The sequence below is a fragment of the Tachypleus tridentatus genome, chromosome 9, assembly GCF_004210375.1.
Source record: "Tachypleus tridentatus isolate NWPU-2018 chromosome 9, ASM421037v1, whole genome shotgun sequence".
Lineage (NCBI taxonomy): Eukaryota > Metazoa > Arthropoda > Merostomata > Xiphosura > Limulidae > Tachypleus > Tachypleus tridentatus.
The window spans coordinates 157,315,823-157,337,868 of NC_134833.1; the positions used below are offsets into that span (position 1 = coordinate 157,315,823).

The window sequence follows — 22,046 nt, forward strand, 5'->3', positions numbered from 1 at the left end:
CCAGGGAGGGGGTGGTTAGCCCCATCCAATTTATCTTGTTTGTAAGCGATATGCACTTAACAGTTACATATCTAGGCTTACTTGTCAATTGGTAATTACACTACTTGCAGAGCACGTGCGACGCTTCGTTTACTTACTCAAATGACAAATCTGGAAGTGCTTAACTTTTTCATTCCGATTTTAAACAACCGCAGTATTTTAACTGTTTAAGTTTAGGGTGACACTACATTAGCAGTCTCATTTCAAAAAAATTAAAACAATGTAGTGCTAGTAGCGTAGCTCTTTCATTGGTGGATTCTTTTAAATTACCTGATGAAAATAATTTAACGTCCTGTCCAGGTAAGGTTAATAACTCACTTTATTTCGTCTTTCAATTGACATTTCTACAAACTTGAACACTTACATGTTACAATGCCGTAAACAAATCGAGTTGTACAAATTAACCGTGATACTGTTTCACTCTCTGCCTTTAAATATACATTAGAATCTCTTATCCATTTCATGCATATAATATACTATAAACTTTATTCCACGTTTTCAAAACTTTTTAGTAAGTAAGTGATGTAGGTTTATCTGGTTAAACCTTTTGGTCTAAATGTTATCATTAAAACCCGCAGCTCCCTCTAGCTAACGTTTAAATTGCATTAAAAATACAGTATCCCTAAATTACCTGAAACAAGTTAACTTCAAAAACATGTTATAAATACAACACTCCGGTTTTATTTAACTGGGCGAACAACTCGTACAGTTTTTTTCTTGCTTTAATGTGCTTCTGCACGTGCCCACATTCGCCTGTTGCACATGGTCAACTATTACATCAGATGCACTTGGACGTCCAGTTCCCCTTTATTCTAACACACTACCAGTTGCTAGGAATTTTTTTCAAACCAAGCTTTTACACTATTCTTGGTTATTGGATCTTTTACATAAATACATTGGTAACTTTGTTGAACTGGTACAATAGATTTAGCAAACCACACACTTTTCCTTTCCATGGGATGTAGTTGTTTTAAACCACACACTGTTCCTTTCCCTGGGATGTTGCTGTTTTAAACCACACACTGTTCCTTTCCCTGGGATGTTGCTATTTTAAACCACACACTGTTCCTTTCCATGGATGTTGCTGTTTTAAACCACACACTGTTCCTTTCCCTGATGTTGCTATTTTAAACCACACACTTTTCCTTTCCCTGATGTTGCTGTTTTAAACCACACACTGTTCCTTTCCCTGGGATGTTGCTGTTTTAAACCACACACTGTTCCTTTCCCTGGGATGTTGCTGTTTTAAACCACACACTGTTCCTTTCCCTGGGATGTTGCTATTTTAAACCACACACTTTTCCTTTCCCTGGGATGTTGCTGTTTTAAACCACACACTGTTCCTTTCCCTGGGATGTTGCTGTTTTAAACCACACACTGTTCCTTTCCCTGGGATGTTGCTGTTTTAAACCACACACTGTTCCTTTCCCTGGGATGTTGCTATTTTAAACTACACACTGTTCCTTTCCCTGGGACGTTGCTATTTTAAACTACACACTGTTCCTTTCCCTGGGACGTTGCTATTTCCCTCTTACATTTTTAAACTTTTTTGTAATGCTCTTACAACTGATCTACAATAGAAGGGAGGGAACATTATGAGATGTTTGTCAAGGTAAATAGAACCAGGGTGTTCTTTATGTAATATTTTTGAAACTATTAATTTTTAAGATAGGTCAGATGGTTTAAGAACATTATTACAGTTTATAAAAATAAGAACTATGTCTCAGTTTAAGGTGTGTAACTAGGACTAGTCTTGAAGTACATGGTGCAAGAAGTAATAGTGAGCCCTCTGCTACGATATACATTAAATTATATTAAATATGTGTGTGCGTGCGTGAGAGAGAGGGGTGTTAGAGACAAAAATATTTAGCCACGCGTGATGTATCTGAAACTTGGTATCAATAACTTATCCAATTTTTAAACTTAAAAAACAATGAAAGCAGATGCAATAATAGCAATGGAAAACAAAGTGCGTTAACAAAATCCTTGTACAGGAGAAATTAAATTTTCTTGCCCAGTCACTTGCCCTCCCTTTAAGGGGGGTTTCGAAATTGTAGCGTCTTGTTTCCTCTCTTGATTACAGGACCCCATTTGATTAGGATTTGAAGCCCTCTTCAATCGGTGGCCCGGTACCTGCTGCGTCCCCCTAAGGAGCAAGTCCACTTGCTCATCTTCCAAGGAAATGGGTCCCGGCATGGCCAGGTGAATAAGGCACTCGTCTCGTAATCCGAGGGTCGCGGGTTCGAATCCCTGTCGCACCAAACATTCTCGCTCTTTCAGCTGTGGGGGCGTTATAACATAACAGTCAATCCCACTATTCGTTGGTAAAAGAGTAGTCCAAGAGTTGGTGGTGGTTGGTGATGACTACCTGCCTTCCCTCTAGTCTTACACTAGAAATTTAGGAACGGCTAGCGCAGATATCCCTCGTGTAGCTTTGCGCGAATTTCAAAAACAAACGAACAAACGAAGAAAATCACTCGCGCAGTGATCCACATTTTGTTTTGATTTCGTGTTCCAAATATAGGCCTAAGTTCTGTTGGATGGACTTTATTAAGAATTAAATACGAGTGAATAAATATTACTTCTTCAGATAATAACTGAAGTTAAAATTTTAAGCATTCAATAGAGAATATTAATTGACTACATGCACTGTGAAACGTGACATACATAGGTTCCTCGCCCCGAACGTTACAGCTGTAATATTCATATGGTATAATACAAGTTCAACAGACGAAGAATGTATAACTAATTTATTATGAATATCGTGTGAAGGCTTAACACGTAGATTCTGAAGTAACAGTTTATTGGAGTCTTGTATTACAACAATTCTGCGTTGTCCGAAAGCTGGGATAAAACACGAAGTAATTTGTTACTAGACGTACAAGCCTGATTTGAGGAATACGGCCGCTAATTTATGCGTGTTGTGTTCAAGGCTGTGTAATGCGGGGGTGTAAGTAACTTTTATTAATAAAAATTGTAGAGGGTTAATATCATTTACATAATGTTATTATCACATACCGTTTCCGTTACATACCTACTTTTGTTTCTTATCTCTTATTATTCTGCACACATAAAAAACGCGGGAGTACTCGAGATTTTTTGTAGTAAAAGTAAAATGCAGAGGGCGCTCAATAGAGTGTAGATTGGTTTGTTCTGAATTTCGTGCAAAGCTACTCGAGGGCTATCTGTCCCTAATTTAGCAGGGTTAGACTAGAGGGAAGGCAGCTAGTCATCACCACCCACCGCCAACTCTTGGGCTTCTTTTACCAACGAATAGTGGGATTGACCGTCACATTATAACGCTCTCAAGTTTGAACGGACGAACATGTTTGATGCGATGGGGATTCGAACCCGCGACCCTCGGATTACGAGTTGAACGCCTTGCCATGGCGGGCCGAATTTTATGTTTGTATTTCTTTCAATACAAAGCTACGTGTACTATGGATAATCTGCGTACACTGTTCACTAACTCCAGGACTTAAACAATTTGTGTTTTACTGCATGTTTTAGATATTTAAAAAAATGAATATTTTTGTCTCTAAAGGAAAAAAAAAGATATCAAATAAGCTTATTAACAAACAACTTGTTTCATTTGTTTTACTGAATTTCGCGCATAGCTACACCAGAGCTCTGTACACTAGGCGTCTCTCATTTAGCAACGTAAGACTAAAGAGGGAAGGCAGCTGGTCATCACCACCCACCGCCAACTTTCGTGCTACTTTTTATCAAGGAAGAGTGTGATTGACTATCACATAATAACGCCTCACATAATGTCAGTAATTTACGAGATAGTGTTTAATTTTGGCAAAAGACAAAATGAAACACAACCTGTGTTTGGAGTCGCCATTTGTCATTGTATAGGACCAATTCCAGAGAATTTCCACCACTACTTCCTCAACCCTGAACAAGAACAAACAAAGAAATGACAACAAGAAAACGTTTTTTTATTTTATTTTTGCAGATGTTACTTTTCCAAGAAATGTAGAGGGCTCTCAAGAACGTAAGAAGAAACTACCATGTTGGTTTCTGTTTTATCAGACCGTAAACAGGATGGCAAAGTTGAAGCTTCAGTAAGCTTTCACAAAGCGAATGTTAGCAATAACCATATCTAGTCGTATAAGGACAGGACCTAAAGCGTGTCGTCGCTTGACTTATCGAATGCTTTGTTTTCAATAATAATAGTTTATTTTGTAGCGAAAACTGTCTTGTTATAACCACCTATAAAGTCCAGCGTGGCCAGGTGGTTAAGGCACTCGACTCTTAATCCGCGGGTTCGAATCCCCGTCACACCAAACATGCTCGCCCTTTCAGACGTGGGGGTGTTATAATGTCACAGCCAGTTACTTATAAGTTATTAAGTCCTAAAATATGAGTACAGACGCTGTTATAAAACTTGCATTTTTTAAAGGAATTCACATACCCAGTGTTATGCAGATTGAGTAAAGTTACTTACGTTTGAATGAGGAAATCTATGATTTTCACCAATTTCTCGGCGCAAATTAATAATATTTGTTATTATGACAAGCTACCAACTGAGGGCGCTACTGTCATGTTTCGATCACTTAGTGATGCTGGGAAAATGATAATGAAATTGTAAGTTTTTTTATTGAACTTCACGAAGTGGTATTTATACATATTAGATAAATAACTGAAATAAATTACATTTAAATTTAAAGCAGTCTTTCAATATCTAGCGTTTGTCGAGAAAATCTGATAAAAAAACGCTACAAGACTATTTTCAAACTTTCATGCTCTCTAAGTGTTTTGTTTAAAATTTAAAAAGTTTTGAATATATTAGGAAAGATAAGTCACAGTGACCAAGAACACGAGTTTTCTCATATATCCATTCGCTGTATGAAGACAGAAGTGGAGGGAAGTGGAATGTTTATTATTTTGCAGTAAAGAAAATGTTAACATATTTGATGCGTATACAGGGCTGTAGACCACATGTTGTTTCCGGTATTAAATTTCTTTTGGTTGGGCTTTTGAATGGACACAAAGGTGTAACCCTTGACCCGTGTCAAGACAAGTAGAATAATTTCAGCACAAACAGAAAAGTAAATAAAAAAAAGGAGAGGATACGTTTGCTGCTAAAAGTCAGGGGTCATAAAATTATCTGAGTGTAACAATATAGTGTGATTGACTGCATCATCATGGTTGATACGTGAGGTGGTTATTGGTCACTCTGTCACGTGAACTTACTTTTCTGAAGATAATGTCAGTAGATGATGAAAATTATACTCATGGGTGCCCTCAGGAAGAAGCAAGGAGGGGGGTCTTTGTCCCACTTAAGTTTCACAAAAATTGCGCGTAAATATGTATTTGCGTTTAAGCACATGTTCTTTTAGTCGGTTGACTTATACTGTAAATATTTATTCGCTAAATACATGTTTTGCCCCCACTTAAAATATTTTTGTGGAAACGCCAGTGGTTATGTATAAACTGGAAACGTAGATAGTTATGTAGCTTTTACTTCTCGTGAACAAAGTCATTCTCCTCCCCCCCAGAGGCACAGCTGTGTGTCTGTCTACTTCGAACACTAAAATCTAGATTTCAATACCCGTGTTGGACAGAAACCAGTAAGCCCATCGTGTTGCTTTGTGGTTGTCTTCAAACAAACAAACAAACAAACAAAACCAGTCCAATGAGAACGGAATACGTAATTAAACAACTGTAAACAAATGTTTAATTACCAATAAGTGTTTTGGAGTTTTCTGTTTGACCGGAGAACATGATTTGACCTTGGTTGTGAAGTGTGGACCACAGGTATGAAGTGTCGTATTTTGCTACAGTCGGCCTAAGTTTGTTCAGCGAAACTACTGTGTGGTAACTAATTTTTGAGTATCATTAAAATCGTAAGTAGTAACTTCTAACATTTTAATGTGTTCAATATTTTAGAGAATTTTCATCGTGTAAAATTGGTTTGATAATTACATAATACACGATAGTTTGTATCTCTAAACGCCTGCGTTAGAAAAAGAGTTAAACGCTTTTGATTTTTCTTTTCTGTTTTTAAAGTGACAACGTAATAAACTGCTCCTCACTAGCTTTAAATCACCCGAAATTAAAGCTGTGTCTTGCTTGAATTCTGATAAACGGACATACACAAAGTAATCCGTGGATGTACCAGCCTCCCCTCTGTACCGTTGCCTTCCTTTGCTCCCCACGTGACAGCTAGCCCCTAATGATTACGGCTAACATCTAAATCGTGAGACGATTAAAATATGAGATATGTAGGGAATAGGCTGGTTGGTGTCCTTGTACGAGTAAGAAAACTAGGTGATCGTAAAGTAGCAGAGAGGCTCGAGTTTCGCTCCAACAATAAAAAAGTTATATTTTCTCCGGTAGATGTCGCAAGTGAAGCAATATAATGTTGTGAAAATATGTTTATAATTAGGTGCTGCATATACACCTAAAGTCGTTTATCAGATCAACGAGGCTACTAGTTACATTGAATAAGAGATTGGTGGAGATGTCCGGCTTCACGTTAACTGTATAAGGTTCCTCGTTTTGTTAGATACGAGTTGCATGATGTCTCGACGTTTTGAAGGGGAGTGTTTTAACCATTTGACGGTTCAGTGTCAAGGATTTGTTTGATTGGTTTGTTTTGAATGTTGCGCAAAGCTACACGAGGGCTACACGTGCTAGCTGTCCCTAATTTAGGAGTGTAAGACTAGAGAGAAGGCAGCTAGTCATCACCACCCAACCGCCATCTCTTGGGCTACTTTTTTGCCAATGAATAGTGGGATTGACTGTCACATTATAACGCCCCTACGGCTGAAAGGGCGAGCATGTTTGGTGGGAAGGGGATTCGATCCCGCGACCGTTAGATTGAGGATCGAATATCTTAACCACCTGGCCATTCCGGGCTTCGGTGTCAAAGAACAAAATGTTCATTAATTAGATCGTGGCGTTATGGAACGCTTGAAATTATTTAAATAACGTAATGGGAGAAAGATTATCTTAAATTATGACAAGCTTCTTTCATATGATCTCAGCATCTAGAAGCGGTGACTATTTTGTAAAAAATAAATGCACAAATAAAGCATCTTCTGTCATCCTGACATATTGTGAAAAGAAGTTAAAGGCTTACTTCTTCATTGGTAAAAGATTAGCCCAAGAGTTAGCGGTGGATGGTGATGACTAGCTGCCTTCCTTCTTGTCTTACAGTGCTAAATTAGGGACGGCTAGCGCAGATAGCTCTTGTGTAGCCTTGCGTGAAATTCAAAACAAACCAAACTAGGGCCAAGCTTCCTAGGACAAAACAGTGCTTAATTTCAAATATTAGAAAAAATAACATTTCTTTCGTTTATTACTTCTAGTTATTTTATGCTCTGCACAATTGTGTCTCCAACGGCTCAGTGGTAAGTCTAAAGACTTTTATAACACTAAGAACTGTTAAACGTTAATTTCAGAAAATGCATTTTAGAAATTTCTGTTTCAAGCAAACTTATATAATACTGCGGAAGGAGTTAATGGTATTTGCAATGAAATAAATAAATAATGTGTAATTTATGAGACAGAACATAAAAGGTGTGTTTGATAATTTTCTGTGTGTAGTAAATTCGTTGCCAGGTGTCACTCAGTATTCCCCCACAACCTACCCGACGAGGTGCTTTAGTTGTATGTTTTATAATAGAATAACATGGGTGAGTATTTTATCAGTTTATACTGTTTGTCCAAAAACAGCTGTAAACGTTTGAAGGGTAAATAAAGACCCAGGAAATACAACCTGTGTCCACTTGAGAATTAACTTAATGGGTTAATACTTTACAAATACAAGTTTGTGAAGGAGCAGCCACTAATGTGTGAACGTTTCTTCGTACGTTCTGTGATTTTTTTTTTTTTTTTTGTCAGCTGCGTGGGCAAATTAAAACCTCGATCTAATACTCTGCGAAAAAAACAACAAACAATTTTAGGCTTAATTTAAAAATGAATTAAATATTACGTTTAAAGACACTGTCTTAGTTCAGCGAAAAAAAAACAAAACGGATAAAACTTGACCCTGTTTTTAGAATGGCTTATCATGAAACAGATTACAAATAAACATTTTAAAGGAATTTTGTTTATTTCCAGGTAGAGAATGTATATGTGAGATATAAATCAAGCGCTGAATTAATGTGCAAGAAAAGGTGATCTTGACGTTTCTGTTTAAACATAGTATATTCGTTATTAGTTAATCCTACAAACCGGAGGTAACATGACTTATTTTTGGCTAGTTTATGACGTATCCAACTCGATTTCTGCAAATCCTACAATAAACAAGGGGCAGTATTATATTTCCAGGCGTGTTTTGATTTTATTAGAACTTTTTTTTTTCTCGGCTGCAAAAAACGTAAAATATCCATGTAAAAATAGTGTAACTATATTTACATTAAAAGTGTGTTGAATGCACGACTTTTAACGTTCTTACGTTGATTAGACTTTGTGTAATAAACTCGTTATACTCTTATTTTCTCTTCTTACCACAAGGGTTCGATTTTATTATCACATTCTTAGTGATTCCTCGCTTTTTAGCCGCCTATTGGTCAACTTTTAAAATAATTTATTTTGTGCTCCATTTGAAAATCAGAGATTGTGAAAAGTGAAGGGTATTTAACCATTAAAGAATATGAAAGTGTATTTTAGTCTTATTTGTTAATTGTGTGCGTGTAATGTACAGTTTTTTTGTATATTTAGAGCAGATTTTTGAGCCGTTTTAACGACAAGATTACAAAAATAAAACTACGCAGCTTAGCCTATCGCTGCCAGTGTTCTAATTGCACGGACTGCAGACGATCTTTCGTTGAGACTGCCGTTGGTGCTGATATCACTCAAGCATGGAAAAGACCCGGCCGGTAGAGCGCCTCAATAGGTTCTTATTATACTAGCCCGTGATATATTCAGTCATGTCTTCTCCCCTCCCCTTGTCCCCTCCTATATAACCCTCGTGCCACGCGCTACTATACCAGTTTCCCTTCGTTGTTCTGTGAATGCGAGTCTGTGCCTCACGTGCTGTGATGTATCGCCTGAAAAGCTCCTAGCGCGCGGATTTCAGTACTAGTCCAAGTTGATACCTACCTGAGTATATAGATAGATAAATTTATATATGTATCGTCAAACCGGCATCGGTATAAATGTACTAGAATTTTGGTGCAGAACTTTCTGTATTTTAATATTCCGTGGAGTGTGGAATCGTTCAGAAGTATAGATGGGCTGTGTTTCATGGGGATACCGAAAGTGTGGATACTGTGTGTGAAATACAGGTGTTTGTATTGCCTACCGAAACTTAGATTGTGTCTGTGTTGTTTCAGTGTGCTGTCAATCACAACGATAGGCGGAGCCTAGGTTTGCTGAAAACGAGGCTGACATCGGTTTAGATTAAGTGTCTTTCGACAGAGTGCGACGGAAGGCATTCTGGCGCGATGGGGAGGCGTTATGTATCGAATATGGTCCATGTCGCCTTACTAGCCTTTACTGTAGCATCCCAGGTGAGTGAATCTTTGTATAAGCAGGACGACTACACTAACTAACTCTAGCACTGATAACATATTCGTAGATTAATTTATCACTTCAAAAATAACGTTGAAGTTATCTTTCATCTGCTTAGTTATAGTTGTCGCCACTACGCTAATGTTTAACTGTTGCAATTGTCAACGTGTTTAGTCAGTAATAAACATTACTCATATGTAGACCAAACTGGTGCCGTGGGAACCGATACTTTCAGATTATAGTTATTGGTGTCACGGCCCTATCGGTTGACGCACAATGACTCAAACTTGTTTTCTTTATCTTGACAGGCTTTCGGCTCAGAAGTTTTCGAACTTCGACTTGATTCTTTTAGCAACGACAACGGACGAGATTTTGAAGGAAACTGTTGCAGTGGGTACCGATCTGATCACGGCTCGTGCAGCAGTACCTGTCGAACTTATTTTCGTGTCTGTTTAACACACTATCAAGCAATAATTGACCCTAATCCTCCATGTACATTTGGAGAGGTCATAACCCCTGTGCTTGGCAATAATTCTGTGTATTTATTGGATAAAAAGGTGTCAAGATTTACCAACCCTATTCGATTTTCGTTCGATTTTTCTTGGCCGGTAAGTTGATGTAGTTTTTCTTTTATTTTTTGTAAGAACTTAGGTTGTTTTTTTTTATTACGTTTCGTGTAAACTATTAAACAGTCACTTATCAAATGTAGCAGTGTTTCACCTGAACAATCAAGCAGTGTTGGAATTCGAAAATTTCAAATACACGTATTCAACGCCAGGCTGTTTTTATTGGGAAAATATTCTATCACAACACACACACACACATATATATTTTTTAATCAGACATGTTTATTAAATAGCTCGAATGGTGAGCTTAACTGTTAGTTTATTTCTTGTTGTTCGGCGATATAATATTTAACTAACTTAGTGATAGGCTGGAATTTAGGCCTTTATAGTTTTTAACGCATTCGTGTTTGTGTGAGTACACATTTTGAAATGTTTAGTATCTGAAGTGTTAGAACACTTTCAAGGTGTTTCCTTACTTTTATACGGACACTGTTTACATTTTATATAGTAATGTTGTAAATCATATTGTGCACAGAACCTCTTCATTTAAATTTAATATTTTAATAGGGTTCATTGTAAGAGAAACTTCGGAATGTTAGTTCATCGTGTTTCCTCTAAGCACTACAGCCATCGTTTGACAGTCCTCTATTATTGAAAGATAGTGTGTGTAGTCTGTCTTGTGGCGCCATCTGTTATATGTTTATTACAAACTTACTGAGAGACTGTCCATGGTTTAAAGATTAATCAATAAGAATCGTAGTTGAACATACATGTTATTTAGAGCAATTTGCTAAGATGGGTTCGGCTATCAGAATTAGAAATTATTAATAATAAAAAAGTAAATTTATCGATGTCAATTACTTTAAAAAATAAATAACTTTTAATTTTCTGTTTGTCTAAAATGTAGTTACAAATCATTATAAACAATTCATCAGTTATCACAAACAGCATTTTAAATTAGACGTTGACGATAGCTGTTGTTTATAAACTGAAGCAGCGACATTTTCTTCAATAAACATTTGAAAATGGCAGATTCACCTAGCTGATAGTGGAACCAGACGACTGATTGTTTCACTAAGTCATTTACTAAAGAAACTTTTATTTATTCGCAGGGAACCTTTTCTCTTATCATAGAGGCTTGGCACGATAGTTCGTCTGAAGAAGGTGAGTGAAAATATTTACAATGTATGACGTAAATGCATTTAAACTAGTGGATTAGCTAACGTGCTGTGACATAAACACTTGTAAATATTAGAATTCCTTGATTCGACCTAACTGTTATGATCTCGGCCTTTGTTGTTTCAATTTAGAATGGTCCGGCATGGCCAGGTGGTTAAGGCACTCGACTCCTAATCCGAGGGTCGCAGGTTCGAATACCAGCCGCACCAAACATGCTCGCCCTTTCAGCCGTGGGGGCGTTATAAAGTTACGGTCAATCCCACTATTCGTTGGTAAAAGAGTAGCCCCAAGAGTTGGCGGTGGGTGGTGATGACTAGCTGCCTTCCCTCTAGTCTTACACTGCTAAATTAGGGACGTCTAGCACAGATAGCCCTCGTGTAGCTTTGCGCAAAATTCAAAACAAACCAAACCTTTTATAATAATAATATTCTACTCGCAGTGAATTGTTTGTTTGTTTGTTTCTTTGTTTTTTTTAAAATTTCGCACAAAGCTACTCGAGGGCTGTCTGTGCTAACTGTCCCTAATTTAGCAGTGTAAGACTAGAGGGAAGGCAGCTAGTCATCACCACCCACCGCCAACTTTTAGGCTACTCTTTTACCAACGAATAGTGGGATTGACCGTCACATTATAACGCCCACACGGCTGAAAGGGCGAGCATGTTTGCTGCGGCTGGTATTCGAACCTGCGACCCTCAGATTACGAGTCGCACGTCTTAACCCACCTGGCCATGCCGGGGCCCAGCAGTGAATTTCATTTGTTCTTTTTGTATCTGAATATAATATACAGTACTGCTTTTAAGATATTCTTGTCATACTGTACGTGTTATATCACAGCTATTGTCGGTGGTGGCTCAGTGTGTTTATGCTGGCTGTGCTTCCTAGTGTTATTAGCGTTGTCCTTTCTACTTCTCTATTGGCGTGTTGGAAGCGTTATTAGCGTTGTCCTTGCTACTTCTCTGTTGGCGTGTTGGAAGTGTTATTAGCGTTGTCCTTTCTACTTCTCTGTTGGCGTGTTGGAAGTGTTATAAGTGTTGTCCTTTCTACTTCTCTGTTGGTGTGTTGGAAGTGTTATAAGCGTTGTCCTTTCTACTTCTCTGTTGGTGTGTTGGAAGTGTTATAAGCGTTGTCCTTTCTACTTCTCTGTTGGCGTGTTGGAAGTGTTATTAGCGTTGTCCTTTCTACTTCTCTGTTGGCGTGTTGGAAGTGTTATTAGCGTTGTCCTTTCTACTTCTCTGTTGGTGTGTTGGAAGTGTTATTAGCGTTGTCCTTTCTACTTCTCTGTTGGCGTGTTGGAAGTGTTATCCTTCAAGTTTTGTTGAATTTGTTGTAGTTTTGTGATTTAAGTTGTTTTTCATCAACCAGTTATATGGTTTGTGTAAGAACGGTTCAGTTAGTACAGGACAGCTGCTTTTCTGTACAAATGACTAGACTATGATTGTATAATTGCGTTTGGTTCTGAGAATAGAATAACCACATAGGTAGATAGAGCGGGTGATGACACGACCCAGGAATCTCTTCCTTGATGGTTAGTTAAAGGTCGACACTGTTGTTGTCTGGTGGTTTTCTTCGTTCCATTAGAGAAAGTGACGTTATCCGTCAATCCTTGGTCAGTAGCGAGAATCTTCCCACGCCATCAAGTAAGGTTTTTCGTTTATTGAATGGCCAACGACGTTGACAGAAGCGGTCAGCTGGCCATCTGGCAGACTGTATTTTCCTCCATCCTGTTCTTCTTCCAAGATTCAAGGCTGTAATCCCCTGACCGTGGGAAACTTCGATGTTAGACCTGCGGGCCTTTAGCAACTTGGTTGATCTTTCTTCAAGGCGCCATCTAGTGATACGCTATGTTCTCGCGTTCGAAACGACGGGATACATTTTGTTGTTAGTGTTAATGTATCTATCTGTCCATACTCTGTAGGACTTATACTAGCCAAAGATGATAATAACTAAAGGACGCAGACCTCTTTAGTTGTTAAATATAAATGTAGAAATGATTTTTTTATTAGCTCTTCTCCTATCGGAAAGGTTCTATTATTACTAAAGCTGATGACACATTTCCTATATATTTTTCATGTCGCGTAACCAGGACAGATTTTGTTGTGGGTATGTTTTGATGTCTGTGTTATTAGTGCTTACTTATGTGATATAACTGTGTTTTGGAAAAACGTCACTTGTACTTGTCAGTAACAAGGTTAACTCTCCAGGTGGCAGGACATTGATAACGCGTCTGGCCACTCAGCGGTCACTGGAGGTTAGTCCGGACTGGACACAAGATTCCCACCAGACAAAGCACGTGACGATACGATATTCGTACAGAGTTCTGTGTGACGACACCTACTATGGCGAAACGTGCACGAAGCTCTGCCGTCCAAGGAACGACAAGTTCGGCCACTATAACTGCAGCCTTACGGGAGAGAAGGTGTGCCTGTCAGGATGGACAGGGGAATACTGCACCGAAGGTAAGCCTAAACCTGAGACTGATTCCGACCGACAGAATTACTAGCGTGTTTCCTTCGTGAGCAGCATGCTTGGCTGGGAGATTTTGGGTAGTGTGATAAATTATTTAACTTTACTACTTTCTTTAACTTGGGTCGTCAAGCGGAACGAGCAACTTGGGTAATGTAGGTCACCTCCGCTAGGTGGCAGGACAGTTTCCTGACATCTGCTCTTCCCTGGGGCCAGCTGTCGCCAGAGAGCGCGTTTCCCTTATAACAATGGCCGGTTCCCTTAACAATACGTTATCGAGTCAATAGCGCCCCCTTGTGACCACAGCTCCAAGAAATAAATAAATAAATAAGAAGTAAATAACTAATATTCAGCTTTTGCTTGAGAATAGATTTAGTTCCTGGACTGAGCTGCTTGTTCTAATATGGGTCAATTTTTCTTCTATTAGAAACGCATTCAAAGATCTAAACAATCATATCTACAAACAGACAATTTTTTATTTGCAATATTCGATTACTTATATGTGAGAACGAAGCACGGGTCTGCTGAGAAACCTACGGTAGTTCGAAGCGATGAATGTGGTTCCACTAACACCGAGTATTTAATATTGAAAGAAAACTTTAATTAACAAAGCTTGTAAAATGCATTGTTGTTGTTTTCTTAAAGATCCAACAATAGACTTAAAATTTATTGTGTGTAGATATAGTATTGTAGGACAAAAATATTGAGTAGGTTAACAATGTTGTAGCCTAATACAATACTTGAAAAGTACGTCAATTTATACGTCCAGGTTATACTCCACTAGTGTTCTAACAATGATTTCCCTTTCTTTTCTAGCCGTCTGTTCCGGAGGCTGTCAGCACGGTAAATGTGACCAGCCTAATGAGTGCAAGTAAGTCTAATTCTCTCTTACCGTGGGAAAGCACGCGCGTATAGGTAGAACTTCATAGTCTTTCTTAATGTATATACCTTGTCGGTTTTAGTGAACCGTAAAACCCAAACGACGTACATAATGACTTGCTAGGGTGTATTGACCACCCTCTAAAGGGTAGAAGATGATTTTCAATATTGAAGTTAAAAAAAAAATTAACAGCTTTGATTGTGACTATAGAGATATATATATATACTGATAAAAGCAATCGATAAATAGATGTGAGTGAACGTAAATCTTATTGGTAGTGAGGCTCGGAATAGTCAGGTTGTAATCCGAGGGTCGTGGGTTCGAATCTCCGTCACACCAAATATGCTCTCCCTTTCAGCCGTGAGGGCGTTATAATGTGTGGTCAGTTCCACTATTCGTTGGTAAAAGCTGGCAGTGGGTGGTGATGACTAGCTGCCTTCCTTCTAGTCTTACACTGTAAAATTAGGGACAGCTAGCGCAGATAACCCTTTGCGCGAAATTTAAAAAAGCTAGCAAACAAAAAAAAAACCAATGAAACAAACACTTAACTGTAGTAACAACTACTGAAAAAGGTAGGGTTCAAGTTCCCCAACGTAAGTTTACAGCCCAGCGTACTGATGTAATTCTGGTACAAGAACCCGTCCGTGAAAGCATTGATATTAATATCATCCACACTAAATCCTGCCACTGCTAACGAGGCATTTTAAAAGCCCAGTATCAGGACTCGATTATCGTACGTAAAAGTGTCGCAGATACTACCTGGTGGACCTGTTCACTCCTCTATGTTTTTGTTTTGTGCGTGACTAACTTAACGTACAAAACCACCTACTGTTTTCTTATAATTATTGATTCTTAGAAAGTGTGTTAAGGATTTCAGAATGTTCTATTAAAGTTCTAGTTTGCTTGTTTTTTTTTTTAAAGCCTATAACGCACGTTCCTTTTTCTTATTTTGTAGATGTCATCAAGGCTGGCAAGGTCCCACGTGCCAAGAGTGTATTCGATACCCTGGGTGTGTCCACGGCACTTGTTCGAAAGCCTGGCAATGCAACTGTGAAGAGGGTTGGGGTGGACTCTTTTGTAATCAGGGTAAGCTGTTTAAACTCCTCTCTCACATACACACACTGAAACCATGTTATCAAGGTGAGCTTTCTGTGTGTTAGTTCCGAAGAGAAAAATATTGAATTCCACACTAGCGTATCAACTTTAAGCCTTAAAGCAGACTTTAAAATTTTCAATAATTAATTTATCGAAAATTAAATATAAAACATACCAGCAGATGGAATATTTCAACAGTAATTTTCTTACTCGTATCTTTGTAAATGTATTTTCAGTCAGTCGATGAAGGAAGTCTCGTTTTTTGTAAGAAATTCCCTCACAAAAAGAAACATTTTTTGTTATTTGTCTTCCTTTCTCAGATTGATCGTTCAAGCAGATACAGACCGATATTAATATCGATACGAGACTGCAAAAATATAAATGATATTTTCGTAATGTACTCATTAAAATAAGTCTTTTCATATATAATTTTATTTCCTACGCTTTGAGATATAGATCGTGACAAACATACGTCCATTATATATGAATTCTTTAACTTTTCTTCTAAAATTATCTCGGTAAATTCTGAAATAACATTAATTTATAATTAGGATAAACTGTGCACGTGGAATGAAACTGAAACTAATTAGGTTAAACTGTGCACGTGGAATGAAACCAAAACTCAACCTTGAAGGTTTTTTTTTTTTTACAGATCTCAACTACTGCACTAACCACAAGCCTTGCAAGAATGGTGGAACTTGTACCAACACTGGTCACGGGTCCTATACGTGCGCGTGCCCCGTGGGGTTCACGGGTTTGGACTGCGAAACGCAAGTTGATGACTGTGCCCATGACTCTTGTTTAAATGGGGGGACTTGCAAGGTGATTTTTTCCCCTACTTATTAGTTAGAAATCAAGCATTTTTTACGTCACATGTTTTTTTAATAATGATGTAATATTTCCTTGTTTAGTTTCATTTTGTTAAGAATGCATATGTATTATTTTTTACGTAATATAGTTTACACCATTAAGAACTATGGGCTATTGTTTTTTTTTGTTGTTATCGCTGTTCATTTAATGAGTTGCGGTTGGATCTTTTAAATGTTTTTTTAGCGCGAGGTGATTTGTTTGTTTCTTACGTGTTGGTTGTAAAAAAAACAATACGTAGCTATTCATCTAACAATTACATTCGTTCGTTATCTAGGGCACAGGTAAAAATTATACGTGTAAGTGTAGCGTGGGTTACTACGGTCAACACTGCGAAATTTCTGCCAGCACGTGTATCGAGGACCTGTGCAGGAATGGAGGTTCGTGTATCGCTTCGTCCCGTGGGTATCGGTGTCTCTGTGCCCACGGATTTTCTGGAAAAACTTGTGAGACCGAGGAAAATATATGTGAGCCCAATCCGTGTCAGAACGGTAAGTTTAAAAACATTGCAGTATAAATCACTATAGTTATGTAATTAAAATATTAAGTACTTGGTTTTTAGGAATAGAATTGCTCTTATATGGGCGATTTTCTGAGTGGGGAGAATAAGTTACTTTCATGAAATTTTAAACAAAAAACTTGGTAATTTAGTCATATACGAACCAGTTTCTAAGAGTATAATTGTCAAGTTAAAGCAATGGTATTGGTGATTGTTTTTTTAATTATTGTGGGTTGCTTGTGCAGGTGGTAGCTGCGTGGACCACTCGGACGGTTACACGTGTTTCTGTCGCACGGGGTTCGTCGGGGATAACTGTGAGATGGACATCAATGACTGTGTGGACAATCCATGTGTGAACGGAGGCACGTGTGTGGATGATGTGAACTCCTTTCACTGCACGTGCGTGCCAGGATTCATCGGTTCCTTGTGCCAAGTGAACGTGGACGACTGTCTTACCAAACCTTGCGCGAACGGTGGCACGTGCCACGACCTGGTCAATGACTTCCGGTGTGATTGTCATCCAGGATTCACGTCCAAGGACTGTTCCATGGAAGTGGACGAGTGCAGTTCGAATCCTTGTCAGAATGGCGGAACCTGCGTGAATCGTGTTAATGTGTTTGTGTGTGTGTGTTCACCTGGATTTAGTGGAAGGTTGTGTGATACGAGCACGAGGAACGCCGGTGGAAGGGAGAAAACGCAGTACGTTATCCAACAAGGTGTAGAAGTTCCATCGGACGCGGACGTATCTGGCGTCTCTCATCATGTGGCGGATGAGAACAAACTTTCAGGTCACCAGGTGACGTTAATTGGAACGTTATCGGCAATAACACCATTATTAGCCATCACAGCTGTAGTTATTTTTCTGCTTCTTCGACGAAAGAAGCGGATAGAAAGAGAGAAGCGAGATGAAGAAGCGATCCGGAAACAGAATGAACTGAATTCTGTGCAAAGTTTAAACAAAAAGTGTCTAGACAACCAAATAATTAACACGTTTGAGCGACGAAGCTCAAAGTTTTTAAACATTAGCACTGAAAGCCAGGATGTTGGGGTGCTGACTAAAGGTCAGTCTTTACCGCGGACAAAACTTCTTAATACAGACTGTACCAGCAAAGTGCTGGACAGAGACTCAGAAAACCATTTAGCTAATTCACAAAGGACATTAGAAAGACAGCAACAAATTGTGCAACAAGCCTCACCAGTTAGTCAAAGGTAACTAATTATTCTGTTCTTGTTACTAAGTTTCTTAGTTCGTGTCAGTAACGAACATTGTTCGTAAAAGGTCTGGCTGCGTCAAGTGTTTTCTAAATGTTTGAGTTAATATCTCCACGTTAGGGAACGGTTACAGACAACTTGATGGTAAACTGTTTTATTTGTAAAGGTTAGAAAAATGATGAATGTTAAAGTAAATGTATTTACTTTATTAAGTAAAGTGTATAACTTAGCAAGCAAGGGGAAGCGTGGCAAGTAAAGTGTATAACTTAGCAAGCAAGGGGAAGCGTGGCAAGTAAAGTGTATAACTTAGCAAGCAAGGGGAAGCGTGACAAGTAAAGTGTATAACTTAGCAAGCAAGGGAAGCGTGCGCAAGCAAAGTGCATAACCCAGCAAACAAGGGAAGCGTGACAAGCAAAGAGTATGACTTAGGGGAAGCGTGACAAGTAAAGAGTATAACTTAGCAAGCAAGGGGAAGCGTGACAAGTAAAGAGTATGACTTAGGGGAAGCGTGACAAATAAAGAGTATAACCTTAACAAACAAGGGAAGCAGAATGACTCGCAAACAAGGGGAAGCATGACGATCCCAGCGCTGGGAAGCCGAAACAAGTAAAAAAGGTATGATCCTTAAAAAACAAGGAAAGCGAATGATAAATAAAAGGGTATGACTGATAACAATCCCAAGGGAAGCAAGCGATAAATAAAGGGCATGACCCAACAAACAAGGAAGCAAGCGCGAAAGTAAAGAGAACGATCCCAACAAACAAGGAAGCGTGACAAGTAAAGAGTAGGATCCCAGCGCAAGGGGAAGATGACAAAAGAGTAACGATCCCAGCAACAAAGGAAGCGTGACAAGTAAAAAAGAATGATCCCAGCGTGCAAAGGGGAAGCGTGACAAGTAAAAGAGAACGATCCCAGCAAACAAGGGGAAGAGTGACAAGCTAAAGAGAATGACTCCAAAAACAAGGGGAAGCGTGACAAGTAAAGAGTAACGACTTAGCAAGCAAGGGGAAGCGTGACAAGTAAAGAGTACGACTTAGCAAGCAAGGGGAAGAGTGACAAGTAAAGAGTACGACTTAGCAAGCAAGGGGAAGCGTGACAAGTAAAAAGAATGACTTAGCAAGCAAGGGGAAGCGTGACAAGTAAAGAGTATAACTTAGCAAGCAAGCAAGGGTTAGCATAACAGGTAAAGTGTACAATTTCACAAGCAAGAAATAGTTTACCAAATGAAGTGTGTGTTTTAAAACGATCTGTAAATGTATTTCTTAAACAGACACATCTGTATATCTTATGTATATCTTATCTGTATTGAACTCATGAGTTTCCTTCACCTCTGATCATTTACAAACACAGTTATGCAGATACTTACACCCACTGTTAGAAGTGTTGTTATTATTAATATTCTGGGTAATTGCACCACTCTTAGAAGTTTTTTTTATTTTTCTGGGTATATACACCACTGTTAGAAGTTTGTTTTTATCATTATTGTTCTGGGTACTTGCACCACTGTTAGAAGTTTGTTTTTATCATTATTGTTCTGGGTACTTGCACCCATTGTAAGAAGTTTGTTTTTATCATTATTGTTCTGGGTACATGCACCACTGTTAGAAGTTTGTTTTTATCATTATTGTTCTGGGTACTTGCACCCATTGTAAGAAGTTTGTTTTTATCATTATTGTTCTGGGTACTTGTACCCATTGTAAGAAGTTTGTTTTTATCATTATTGTTCTGGGTACTTGCACCCATTGTAAGAAGTTTGTTTTTATCATTATTGTTCTGGGTACATGCACCACTGTTAGAAGTTTGTTTTTATCATTATTGTTCTGGGTACTTGCACCCATTGTAAGAAGTTTGTTTTTATCATTATTGTTCTGGGTACATGCACCACTGTTAGAAGTTTGTTTTTATCATTATTGTTCTGGGTACATGCACCACTGTTAGAAGTTTGTTTTTATCATTATTGTTCTGGGTACACGCACTACTGTTAGAAGTTTGTTTTTATCATTATTGTTCTGGGTACTTGCACCACTGTTAGAAGTTTGTTTTTATCATTATTGTTCTGGGTACACGCACCACTGTTAGAAGTTTGTTTTTATCATTATTGTTCTGGGTACTTGCACCCATTGTAAGAAGTTTGTTTTTATCATTATTGTTCTGGGTACATGCACCACTGTTAGAAGTTTGTTTTTATCATTATTGTTCTGGGTACATGCACCACTGTTAGAAGTTTGTTTTTATCATTATTGTTCTGGGTACATGCACCACTGTTAGAAGTTTGTTTTTATCATTATTGTTCTGGGTACTTGCACCCATTGTAAGAAGTTTGTTTTTATCATTATTGTTCTGGGTACATGCACCACTGTTAGAAGTTTGTTTTTATCATTATTGTTCTGGGTACATGCACCACTGTTAGAAGTTTGTTTTATCATTATTGTTCTGGGTACACGCACCACTGTTAGAAGTTTGTTTTATCATTATTGTTCTGGGTACTTGCACCACTGTTAGAAGTTTGTTTTTATCATTATTGTTCTGGGTACACGCACCACTGTTAGAAGTTTGTTTTTATCATTATTGTTCTGGGTACTTGCACCCATTGTAAGAAGTTTGTTTTTATCATTATTGTTCTGGGTACATGCACCACTGTTAGAAGTTTGTTTTTATCATTATTGTTCTGGGTACTTGCACCCATTGTAAGAAGTTTGTTTTTATCATTATTGTTCTGGGTACTTGCACCCATTGTAAGAAGTTTGTTTTTATCATTATTGTTCTGGGTACTTGCACCCATTGTAAGAAGTTTGTTTTTATCATTATTGTTCTGGGTACATGCACCACTGTTAGAAGTTTGTTTTTATCATTATTGTTCTGGGTACTTGCACCCATTGTAAGAAGTTTGTTTTTATCATTATTGTTCTGGGTACATGCACCACTGTTAGAAGTTTGTTTTTATCATTATTGTTCTGGGTACATGCACCACTGTTAGAAGTTTGTTTTTATCATTATTGTTCTGGGTACTTGCACCCATTGTAAGAAGTTTGTTTTTATTATTATTGTTCTGGGTACTTGCACCCATTGTAAGAAGTTTGTTTTTATCATTATTGTTCTGGGTACTTGCACCCATTGTAAGAAGTTTGTTTTTATCATTATTGTTCTGGGTACATGCACCACTGTTAGAAGTTTGTTTTTATCATTATTGTTCTGGGTACATGCACCACTGTTAGAAGTTTGTTTTTATCATTATTGTTCTGGGTACTTGCACCACTGTTAGAAGTTTGTTTTTATCATTATTGTTCTGGGTACATGCACCACTGTTAGAAGTTTGTTTTTATCATTATTGTTCTGGGTACTTGCACCCATTGTAAGAAGTTTGTTTTTATCATTATTGTTCTGGGTAAATGCACCACTGTTAGAAGTTTGTTTTTATCATTATTGTTCTGGGTACTTGCACCCATTGTAAGAAGTTTGTTTTTATCATTATCGTTCTGGGTACATGCACCACTGTTAGAAGTTTGTTTTTATCATTATTGTTCTGGGTACTTGCACCCATTGTAAGAAGTTTGTTTTTATCATTATTGTTCTGGGTACATGCACCACTGTTAGAAGTTTGTTTTTATCATTATTGTTCTGGGTACTTGCACCACTGTTAGAAGTTTGTTTTTATCATTATTGTTCTGGGTACACGCACCACTGTTAGAAGTTTGTTTTTATCATTATTGTTCTGGGTACTTGCACCCATTGTAAGAAGTTTGTTTTTATCATTATTGTTCTGGGTACTTGCACCC

General features: G+C 38.1%; 1 protein-coding gene across 6 annotated transcripts in view; it reads left to right on the forward strand.

Annotated features, from left to right (window-relative positions):
- The window catches only part of LOC143226757 (uncharacterized), an 87,155-nt gene extending 68,869 nt beyond the window's left edge, over positions 1–18,286 (forward strand). For 5 of the 6 annotated variants that reach the window (XM_076458143.1, XM_076458140.1, XM_076458141.1 and 2 more), the window contains 9 exons: positions 9,333–9,509; positions 9,819–10,118; positions 11,189–11,240; positions 13,456–13,710; positions 14,534–14,588; positions 15,553–15,683; positions 16,345–16,514; positions 16,837–17,050; positions 17,304–18,286. In XM_076458143.1, the coding sequence (XP_076314258.1) occupies positions 9,444–9,509; positions 9,819–10,118; positions 11,189–11,240; positions 13,456–13,710; positions 14,534–14,588; positions 15,553–15,683; positions 16,345–16,514; positions 16,837–17,050; positions 17,304–18,271 (2,211 nt within the window). In that variant the 5' untranslated portion in view covers positions 9,333–9,443 and the 3' untranslated portion in view covers positions 18,272–18,286. Of the gene's footprint in view, positions 1–6,736; positions 7,404–9,332; positions 9,510–9,818; positions 10,119–11,188; positions 11,241–13,455; positions 13,711–14,533; positions 14,589–15,552; positions 15,684–16,344; positions 16,515–16,836; positions 17,051–17,303 lie in introns of those variants that run through there. The other variant, XM_076458142.1, reaches the window with a different exon arrangement.
- Positions 18,287–22,046: the final 3,760 nt, after the last annotated feature.